The 11555-nt window shown below is 35.5% G+C and overlaps 1 protein-coding gene across 1 annotated transcript in view; it reads right to left on the reverse strand.

The window, feature by feature from the left end:
• The window catches only part of LOC127449663 (inactive tyrosine-protein kinase transmembrane receptor ROR1-like), a 187987-nt gene extending 176655 nt beyond the window's left edge, over positions 1-11332 (reverse strand). Inside the window, exon 1 of the mRNA XM_051713214.1 lies at positions 11093-11332. Coding sequence (XP_051569174.1) covers positions 11093-11174 — 82 coding nt within the window. The 5' untranslated portion in view covers positions 11175-11332. The remainder of the gene's footprint in view (positions 1-11092) is intronic.
• Positions 11333-11555: the final 223 nt, after the last annotated feature.

The raw sequence follows: 11555 nt of genomic DNA on the forward strand, positions 1-11555 counted from the left end.
GGAGGCTGTCAGATGCAAATGTCTACCACAGTGTGACATCACAGTGTGGAGGAAGTAGAGAACGTGTCGTTTTGGCAGCGTGGTTTCAACAAATGCTCTTTTTGCAGTAAGGAGAAGTTTTGAGTTCTGAAACTTACAGTATGTTTTTGTAGTACAATGACCTCTTATGTCAATAGATAAAAGAAAATTTGATTCCTCATGCCATGACCCCTTTAATTGTAACGCCCCCAACTCAGAAAACTGGGGCTCCAAGAAAATCTCACTGGTAATTACGACTTTATGGTGCCGTTCATGTGCACTCATCTTGTAATTCCGACATGGCATGAACGCACCATTAATTCATATTGTTTACTTTGATATATTGCACCAGACAAGTGCTACATTTACTCACTGACTAAACTGGTCAGAGCAGTTCTTGAGTTAACTCCTCATTAGGAATGTCAATTTTCAGGCATTTTCATAATCGACCATCGTGGAAATTAACAATCAATTAATCGATTAATCGTTAACATGAATCCCGCAAAATGCACATGGAGGACTCCAAATAATAGGTGCATGTAGCCTACTGTTTAAATATAATTTCAATTATTACACTTAAGAAATGCAAGTATTGGCATTGTCCTCTTAAAATATTCTTAGTTCAGTGTATTTTAATACATTTAGGCTATGTTTACTATGAATTTGTGAATTGTTTAATTACTGTTAATGAATTACTGTTAGTAATTACTTGTATACAACATATATAACTCGTTTACATATCTGAGTTAATTAAAACTTCACATTGTGGATCGTAGGATATTTCGGATCTTTGGACATATTTTTATTTGAAATTAAATCAAAACACGCTCCATAAACACAGTAGCCTTTATAACACACTGTGTGTGCTGGTGAGATGACAGCTGAATCTGCTTTCCTGGTGATCACTGATGCAACTGTAGGTTGGAATAAAACTAGGAGACCAGCAGATCAACTGTGCATCTTTTCTTGTTGTACTTTAACACACTATCACGATGTATGCAGAAAATATCATGTTTATTTATAGAAAAACACTCCAAAACTGATTACATTGTCTGTGTACGAAACCACCCCCTATCCACCATATAGTGCACTACTTCGTGTGTCGGCCATTTGGTAGTGGTGTGGTGTCCGAATTCTGAGTGAGCCACTCGTTCCCTACTTTTGTTCACTCATACTTACCCAAAATGCACTCTAATTTCGAGTGTTCATTTGATGTACACTCGACGACGGTTAATTGCCAATAATTCACCGCGGGGAAGACGTATGAGCTGGAAGAGAGAGCCCATGCAGGAGAGAGAGAGAGAGAGTGCGAGTGAGCGAGCAGGCGAGAGAAAGACGCCAGTTTACTGCTTCATTCACTCCTGCAATGTTTTATTTAATGCTGAATGTATTAAGTTACTTTTTGGCAAATCATTACTTGATTAAAATAACAATAAAATATAGAGAGGCAAAACATAGATACATTTGAAAATGTACTCTTTATTTATATTTATACAGAATTTTGCCATTAAGCTGAAGAATCATTTATTTACTAAATAATTTATTTACTAAAGAGGTGATATTATTTTAATTCAGGAGACTGCACACAGTGGAAATGATAATTCTGTGGATGATTTAAATAATCGGTTATAACATATAGGTTATGATAACTTTGGTGCTGTTTATGGTCGGATGAGAAACGCAACACAGCTTGTATTGGAGTTTAAAGATACTAAAGTATAACAAATAAATACATAATGTAATTTGATAAAATGTGTTTACTCTTTATATTAACATATATATTAAAAATGACAAACAGAATGAAGATGTATTGTATTAATATATTATTTAATAAGAATAACAAGTAAAAACAACAGAGCTCCTGACGCTCGGTGTATACGTCAGCGTCCGAATTCACTCACTCATTTTGTTCACTCACTGCTGAGATATAGTGCACTCACTGCCATTCATTATAGGAAATAGTGAATGAGTGAATGAGTGAACGATTTAGAACACAGCTATTGAGCCCGCTATATCTTCATCTATGCCGTTCTTCTTCTCTGACGCAGACAAGACATGACACGACATGCAGCGCGCAAGCGCCCTCTGGCAGCGGATGACTGTATAGACAGTCTTATCAAAGTCTGCTGGCATGGTTACTGTACGCATTTGTCGTGAAATTAATTAATTGACGATCAATAAGCTTTATCTATCAAATTATTAACAACGATTATTCGATTATCGATTGATCATTAACACCCCTACTCCTCATAATACAGACTCCAACATGGCACTACCACTCAACTAAGTTGCCATGGTTATAATTAGCTGTGATGTAATTGATGCAATTTACTTTAACTTTTTATACTTAAGTCAAATTAATATTTTTCTCATGAGCTACTTTAACTTTTACTTGAGTCAATGTTCATGAAGGTATCTCTTACTTAAGACAAACGGATATGATAGCTGAACATTACATTAGGCTTTGCCCAAAAACAGAGAAAACTGAGTGAAAAAAATAATAAATGAATAATTGTTAATGTGAAAATCTGAAAGAGCTGGTTCAAACAGGTAAACTCAGTTCTACACTGTTTGGGATTTTGATCTGCCTCTGAGAGATTCCACTGGAACTGGATAAGGCATTCCTGCTAAATACAATTTCCATCTAAGTGAACCTTGATGAGATTCCTCTCCGCAACAGGCAGACATACAATGCAGCCACATGAGTAGGACTGTATTTCCTGTACATGAAGGATGTATATGGGTTACAGTGTACTGCAGTTTGTGGGAGTCTATGGTAAGTGCTTATCATTGAGGAAATAACATAAGGGCTAGCTGGAGGTGGCAGCGAATATCTCTTTAGTCATTTTTGCATTTTAGTTCCAAGATGCTCTCCAAGATGTTATCTCTAGACTAGTTCAGGGTACTTCTGTGGAACACAAAAGAAGAAAACATTTAAGATTTGCAAAATGTTAGCCTCAATCATCATTCACTTTCATTGCACTTTTATTATACAATGAAAATGAATGGTGACTGAGGCTATTCTGCCTATGGTGACTGAGGCTATAATGCCTATTCTTCCTTTTGTGTTCCACTGAAGAAAGAAATCCATAAGGGTTTGGAACAACATGAGAATGAGTAAATAATTATAGAATTTAAATGTTTGGGTTAAACTATCGCTTTAAGGTCTAAGATAGCACAACCTTCATAAAGCTTCCTCTGTTTGCACATAGCTGGGTAGAGGTCTCATAGGCTTCTGTGGCCTGCTTGGCTTCCAGTCACAAAGAATTAGGGAAATGAAGCTTTTTATTTCAAGATTCCATGGTCGGTGTGGTCGGGTAAGACATTTCTGCTTCGCCACAGAGTAAAAGACAGGGTTCGTACAGATGCTTCAAAGTTAAATTCAAGGACTTTCAAGGACTCGAGATGTCATTAAAACTAATTCTTTATTTGTTCATTTTAATAAAAATATTTTACTCATTCAGTTAATTTATTTTTATAAAACAACACTTATTACAAGTACAACATTTCTCAATGTGCATCTTTAACAACATATTCTCAGTAACAATTCTTCATTTTCATTCATGACAAAATTGATGTGCAATTGTGGTGTGCTCCCTTAAAACGCACTTCACTTTCCAACAAAAGTGAATAACTGGGTCTGTAAACAGTAGTCCATTTGACTCATGTGCTATGTTCCATGTTTTTTAAAGTCACACAACAGATTTATGTGACGAACTGACCGAAATTGCAAATGGGTAATTCTCAAAACATTTGGACTTTCCATTCACTTCAGTTTTTGAATATAAATGCTCAGGGTAAACATTTTGTAACATGTTGACATAAATTTGTATTCATAAAGGACAACTTGGCTGTTGTTCTTTTATTATTTAATTTTGTTTCACGAATAAAGCAAGTTAACACTAATGAGGGTTAAATGGGTTACAACACCACATTTTGAGGGTTCAGTGGGGTACAACACCAAATATTTTTGTGTGAAAATATTAGTTAAAATGTGAATTAATAACTTTTTAACATGCTGGGAAAAATCACTATATGCATATTTAAGCAGCCTCTGAATGTTGACCTTAAAAATTATTTTCCGCAACTTTTTGTCATGAAATCAAGGGCCAAACATTCTTTTTAAATTATTTAAATTATTAATAATCATTTTGTTTTGCTTTTTTGTACACTTGTTCGGCCTTGCACTAATGCTTGTATTACAAATAAGTACAAAATAAATACATAAATAACTTTACATGTCATACACAAGCTAGACGGCTCACAAAACTGAATCCTCCATTGATCTGCATTAAAATCTCAGAACGTTTTACATCTCATCTCATTTTTTCACTCTGTAGAGTAATTTTTAATTAAAACTGATAGTTGCATAGATTCATACTTGTTAAATCCACCACAGCAGTATCTATAAAATATATTTTTTATATCATACAGTAACAATTGATTGTGATTGGCCCATTCTGAACAGCGCTGCCAAAAGTAACAGGTGCCACGTGACAGCGCCATCTATGCGCTGCCTGCTTCAACAGTGGTCTAGTGGTCTGTCGTCATGTTTTTCTAAAAACAAATAAATACATTAAATTTATTAAATGATTTAAGCAACGTATTTTACGATTTTCTATAATTCAAGAACTTTAAGCACTTCTTGTTAAAAATGGCTATTTTCAAGGGTTTTCCAGGATTTAAATTTGAAAAAGCCAAATTCAAGTACTTTAAGCACCTTGTACAAACCCTGAAGAGAGCTCCATGACTCTTAGCTGCCTGAAAAAATGAGGGCGAGGGAACGAGACAACAACTGAACTGAAGGAGAATGAGAAATGGAGGGAATAGAGGTAAACAAAACATGAAGTCAAGGAACCAAGCGATTAAGGAATCTCATCATCACTAGAGATATCAGTAACATTCTTCAAGATAAATTTACAACCAATTAAAATGCAAAGCAACTTTGCACAGGTCTAAATAAAATTGCATTATAATAATAATAATCATGTTAATAATAATAATAATAATAATAATAATAATAATAATGTATTATTATTATTAAAATGCAGCTGTAATTTTGAGTAATTTTACATATCCTGGTGTAAAGGTGAGGAAAGAGTGGGAAATCTGGAAGGCCAAATATGTCAAAATTGAAATCCTTTACACCTTTCTCCTTTCATTCAGAACAGCATAAACATCGGAACTCGTGCCAGGGCAAAGCTGTCTATCACGATATGTGAAAATGCCCAGCCAACCCGATCTCATGAAAAGTTGTACATAATTTACGAGTTGGCTATTTTGTATGGTCTCGCATGATGTTGTTCACATAAACTCGTATGACGTGCAAATTCCCGGATGTCTAATGCGGAAGTAAGTGAGAGTTCTGCGCACGAGGCGTTAAGGACATACTTATTAATATTATGCCCTAACCCAAACCCCTTATCTAAATTTAACCAGTCAGTAGAGTGTGTAAACATTATAGAAAGCTGTTGTGTGTGACAGAAGCAAGTAATTGTCACGTATTAAATGGAAACGATGTCCAGCGATGTCATTGGCTGTAGTGAAAGTCGTAGGAATTCAAACGAGTGCAAATTTAGAAAAGTCTGATGATTTCGCCGTGAGAGTGTGTTGGCCCAGCTGTCGAAGAAAGGCCAGGTACAGTGCAGCTAGCGACCAGCAGCTTGGAAAACATGCATGAATGGAACAAAAATTTGATTACAGTAAAACCTCATAGGGAAGCCAATGCCAAAGAATCCTTTCCAAATGGCTTAATCAGCTATAAATATGTGGGTAGGTAACAGCACCTAACAACAACAAAAACATTTTCAACACCTAAAAGATGAAGACAATCCTAGCACCCACTTATGTCACACAATGTACTGCAATTTTAGAGACAGATTTTTGACTACTGGGGCACATTATTTTTAGGCAACAACAAAAAATACAAAATTGTTCCAAGACTGACAGCGAGACCGAATTATGAATGTACAAAGCTCTCCTTAGAGATAGAAACCAGTCGCTGTCAAGACCAGCTCTGTGTGAAGGAAAAGAGAAAAATCACCCAGATGACTGATACTTTGCACATATATTTTAATTTTTAGAGGAAATATCAATCTCAGATCCGAACAGGCAGTAAAGGTTAGGTATTTATGAGCACATAGGGAGTGTGGCAGGTACAAAGGCCCGACTGTGGGCGGCAAGAAATATGCCCAGTCTTTATGCATTGAGGGCAACTTGAGTACTTAATACAATGTAAACAGGCTTTAGAGCTATACTTTCCGACACTTTTACAGCTAAAATTAAAAAGCCATGTTTCATCATGCTTTCTAAGTGAAATGTAGCATATACTTGCACATTACATTGGGCAGGCAGGGGAAAGTCATTACTTGATAAGTGTTGGCAGACGTCTGATCTCTTTGATAATCATGGCAGCTCATTTCCTATTATATTCACTGCAGAGTGTTTGATCCTATGATGTATATTACCATCACCATTTTTCATGGCTGGGACTAGAAAGAGGTGGCTAAAACTTATCTTAATGCATCCACAAGGCAATGTTATGCCACCAATCATACACTCAAAAAACACATTTTGCCCTATTTTTAAGATTTACATATTTCAATTTCATAACAACATTTCCTCAAATTGAATTGTGCAATCTTTAACTAAATTAAATGAATAAAAGTTAATTAACTTAATTGTGTTGATGTAATTCAGTTTGTTAGGAAATTGAAATGTGTAAATCTTAAAAATAGGCTCAAATATGTTGAGTGTTTTAAGATTAAGATTTACTAAATAAAGACAAAATAAATAACTGATATTGCTGAAGTCTGCATCGATTCTAATCTATGTTCAAACATATTTATTTTTCATTATGTTTACAGATTTTCAACCCATTTTGGATTTTGAAAAAGTACATACATTTTTCAAGTTTAATAAAACACCATTCAATAAGATTTAATTTACAAAAGAAAGCTTAATTTTTTTGTAAAAAAAAAAAAAAAAAAGAATATTATTTTTTTTTATCCCCTTTTCTCCCAATTTGGAATGCCCACTTCCCACTACTTAGTAGGTCCTCGTGGTGGTGCAGTTACACAGTTACAAGTCTCAGTTGCCTCCGCTTCTGAGACAGTCAATCCGCACATCTTATCACGTGGCTCGCTGTGCATGACACCGCAGAGACTCACAGCATGTGGAGGCTCATGCTACTCTCCGCGATCCATACACAACTTACCACGCGCCCCACTGAGAGCGAGAGCCCCTAATCGCAACCACGAGGAGGTTACCCCATGTGACTCTACCCTCCCTAGCAACCGGGCCAGGAGATTAATTCGAACTCGTGACTCCAGGGGTGATAGTCAGTGTCAATACTTGGAAAACATAATTAGTAAAGGTTTTTGCCCAACATTTTAGATAAAAATGAATGCAAGAATGCTTCATGCTGTAAAAAAGCTGACTGAAAAATGTTTTATACAGACATAAGCACAGTGATATACCACCAAGTCTACAGTTTAATGATATTTACTCTGTGATTTCAATGAAGCTGGATAATGAAATTAAATGCCCGTAAACTCTACCACTTGCTCAACCACAGACCCAAATATAACGACAAAGAGAAGTGGCTTGTAACACACTATCACCAAAGACTTGTGAAAGAATTACACAAATTAAAGTGTAATAGACAGCAATGAATCAAACTGTAAAAAACTGCTGATATGCGACATAATTCTTCCCACATTATGTGTATTAAGCAAGACAAGCAAGTTTTTTAATCCAGCCAAGAAGCAGCATTTAGCAATAAAAGATGAAATGCACAGTAACCTCTTGTGTTTGACACCTCAGATAGAAAGTTTTATAACTTTGCAGAAAGATCAGAGAACAATTTACAACTTGCAATATAATATATGCAGGCATCTCACATTAAACACAGAGTTTTATATAGTCATACCATCAAAAAAGGAAGGGTTGCGTGGGTTTCGCAAAGTTAGAACATGTGGTTGAGCGGGCATTCCTTCAAAATCTATGAAGATTTTTTTAATGTGGGTGCCTTGATGCTTGAGTAACTGTACTGTACACTTGAAGACCAGATTAAACCAAAGAGTTTCATTGGGGCTCAGAGCCAAATCCTAACCTATAGGCTTTTCTTGGAGGTAAAGTACCTTTCATGTCAACATTCTGTCTGGCAGAATAATGCACTGACAGAGATCCACCTCAGTGATTTATAATCTACCAATTATTAATAAAGCCAAAGACTGGATCACGGAAGCCGTCTGTTTCCATGTTGTTCACTGCTCTCAAAAATATGACATAGCTAGATGTATGTAGCATATAAAAGACCATCTGAAATTTATTTTATTTTTTTTGGTGACAACATCTAGAACACATGGGAAAACACTGTTCCATTTATACCGTCAAGATGCAGTAAACCACATATTGACAAAAAAGCCATCCATCAGCTAAGGGGTCAAACTAAGTGTACGCCAACACATAAAATGGATTTCACGTCTCCTGTCCTGAATTACTGACATGACGGCACACAAAACGAACAAGCTGACAAAGAATCAGAAGCAGGAATCTGGAATAAAATCTATCTGGATCAATACCAAAAAATACCAATGGTCCAATGTTCTCTGCCTCTCATATTAAGTAATAAAAGAGAAGCAACTGTAAAAACGACCCTCTGAAAACTCAGTGCAAAAATCTATTTGTGTCATGTATTAAATTCGGAGTAACTAAGATATTTTACTTGATGCAAAGGTAAGACTGTTGCATTGTCAGTCACAAATGAAAAAGAAAAATGATCCGCACTCCTTTTTTTTCCCCCAACGTTTTGTCATTTTATTTTATTTTTTTCTCACCAGTCAGGGGACACAAACGTTTCGGTCTCACTGCCTTCCTTCTTCGCACCCTAAATTGGTAGAGCGCAGTGATTCTTTCTTTTTCATCTGAGTTGCATAGTCTGTAAAATTCCTAATTCTTTGGTACTTGACAACGTGCCCATTTTTCAATAAAATGGACAGAAATGTATAAGGAAAAGTGTATATGTTAGGTCTTGTATTTGTCACTATTTCTTTTACGTTTTTCATCATTTTCAATCAGTTAGCCTTGACTAATTCATTTTAAATGGTCATGCTTTGTGACAAATACATTTTTAGAAGAACAAATATTCCATGAAGTCTATTATTAACAAGGACAGAAAAGCTAAAACAATTAGCGAAATGCTGTTTAAAGTAGTTTTAGATGAAGTATAGCATGTCATCCTGCAGGATATATAAATTTTCCAAAATAATTTATTATTTAATGTCAACTACATGCTGATATACTGTGGTTAACCTAACAATTAAACTAAACCAATATTAGTTGTACACTAATTTCAAGACTAGGTTAAGTGTTTGTCATTTGATTAGCGCTTTACGGTAGCTTCTGATTTCAGCTTTAACTCTAGTTTAAAGTTAGTTTTCTTGTTTGAGGAGAGATTAATCACAGATTTGAATGTATGGAATTTCCATGTTTTTCACTGCCATAAAACCTGAGGTGGCACAGACTACACATAACAATTACTTCATGAAGTGGTATTTCAGAACTAGCCATATTTCAATATTAAGAATAGTTTTTCCTGGACTAATCGTGGGAAGGGGTCAAGCACATGTCCTGTATGTAATAATATCTTTGTAATATCTTATGTAATAACAGCCCACTCATGTCATACATTTAATTAATAATGCCGATCTCTGGGCCCCATATTGCAGTCCAATTTCCACACTCATATACATTCTTATTAATAGTATAAATGACTTAAAACTAGCCTAAATTGTACGCCCACACCCGAGTTCTTTCCTCTTTGGTATTTTTACCCAAATGTCTCGTCCTTGTAAACTTTGTGGGGAAATAATGAAAAGTTCATGGAAGACAGTGTACCTTTTTCCTAAGTCCTTTGCTCAGTATAATTGCATGCTATCTTATGACAAAATGCTTTTGTAAAGCAAATGAAGCAGCTCAGCCCATACAAAGAGTCTCCAGCTGAGAGCTTTAAGACTGCCTCTCTCTCTCAATCAGTGCACTTAAAGAGCTCCATTGTCATCCCAATGTCACTAAAACTCTTGTGTGTTTAGATAGCCCCTTGGCAAGTTTCAGAGTCAATAAATGTAAACAACAAAACTGACTGAGAAATGACACCTCTATCAAAGAGTTTTTCTACATTAAGATAGATTATGGTTAGATATTAATAAAATAATACGTTTACATAGGTCACTTCTTGAAGTGTTTGTATTACTGTGTAATATCATATGTAATAACAGAGTCAATAAATGTAACAACAAAACTGAATGAAGGACTACTCCATGAAATGACACCTCTATCAAAGAGTTGTTCTACATTAAGTTCAGTTATGATTAGATATTAATAAAATAATATGTTTACATAGGTCACATGTTAAGTGTTTGTATTACTGTGTAATATCATATGTAATAATGGAGTCAATAAATGTAAACAACAAAACTGAATGAAGGACTACTCCATGAAATGACACCTCTATCAGAGAGTTTTTCTACATTAAGTTCGATTATGATTAGATATTAATAAAATAATACGTTTACATAGGTCACTTGTTTAAGTGTTTGTATTACTGTGTAATATCATATGTAATAACGGAGTCAATAAATGTAGCAACAAAACTGAATGAAGGACTACTCCATGAATGACACCTCTATCAAAGAGTTTTTCTACATTAAGTTCAATTATGATTAGATATGAATAAAATAATATGTTTACATAGGTCACTTGTTGAAGTGTTTGTATTACTGTGTAATAACATATGTAATAGCTGAGTAAGACTGATGAGCAACATGTATGTATGTGTAATTACTTTACAGAGTGCCATGTTGTTGTTTTAATTACATTTTCACGTAGGTGTAACATGTAGGTTGTACTTTAATTTGAGGTAGCCTACTGTGTTCTCTCAAATTATTTCTGATAATAACTATATTCTATTGCACAGTATTTCCTATGTAGCCTACTCCAAATATGTGGTTTGGTAAATCGATTGTGAATAGAGAAAACTCTGTAGTGTAAATGCAGAAGTTTCATTGCCTACCGCAGTTGACTACGAGCAGCACGATGAGCTGTATGAAGTTGCGCTGGCATCCGTGCTGCTCTTTCACTGTTCCTCTGCACATTTCAGCTGCCTCTGCGCGAACTCTTACATCCACCGTAAACTCTTCTCGAAGTAACTGTTATAGCTGGAGAATGCAGATGTCTTCGGGGTGTCCGCAGAGGTGTACTGCTGTAAGGCGGATGGTCCTCTGCTCTCGCGCTCTTTCTCTCGCTCCTGTTTGGGAGATTGACTTTCTTTAGTCCTCTCTGTCCTTTCTAAACTCAAGAAGAACAGTATCCAGTCAGTCCCTCCGACTGCGGACATGTGCTGTTGAACAGTGTGTTTGGCGCCACCTGTCGCTTAAACACTGCAGCAGTGTAGCTCAATAGGCATGTCAGTGAGAAATAATTACTAACTATGAATAGTAAGAAATATGAATAATAAATACGTAAATACTCATTAA

This window comes from Myxocyprinus asiaticus, chromosome 12, assembly GCF_019703515.2.
Source record: "Myxocyprinus asiaticus isolate MX2 ecotype Aquarium Trade chromosome 12, UBuf_Myxa_2, whole genome shotgun sequence".
Classification (NCBI taxonomy): domain Eukaryota; kingdom Metazoa; phylum Chordata; class Actinopteri; order Cypriniformes; family Catostomidae; genus Myxocyprinus; species Myxocyprinus asiaticus.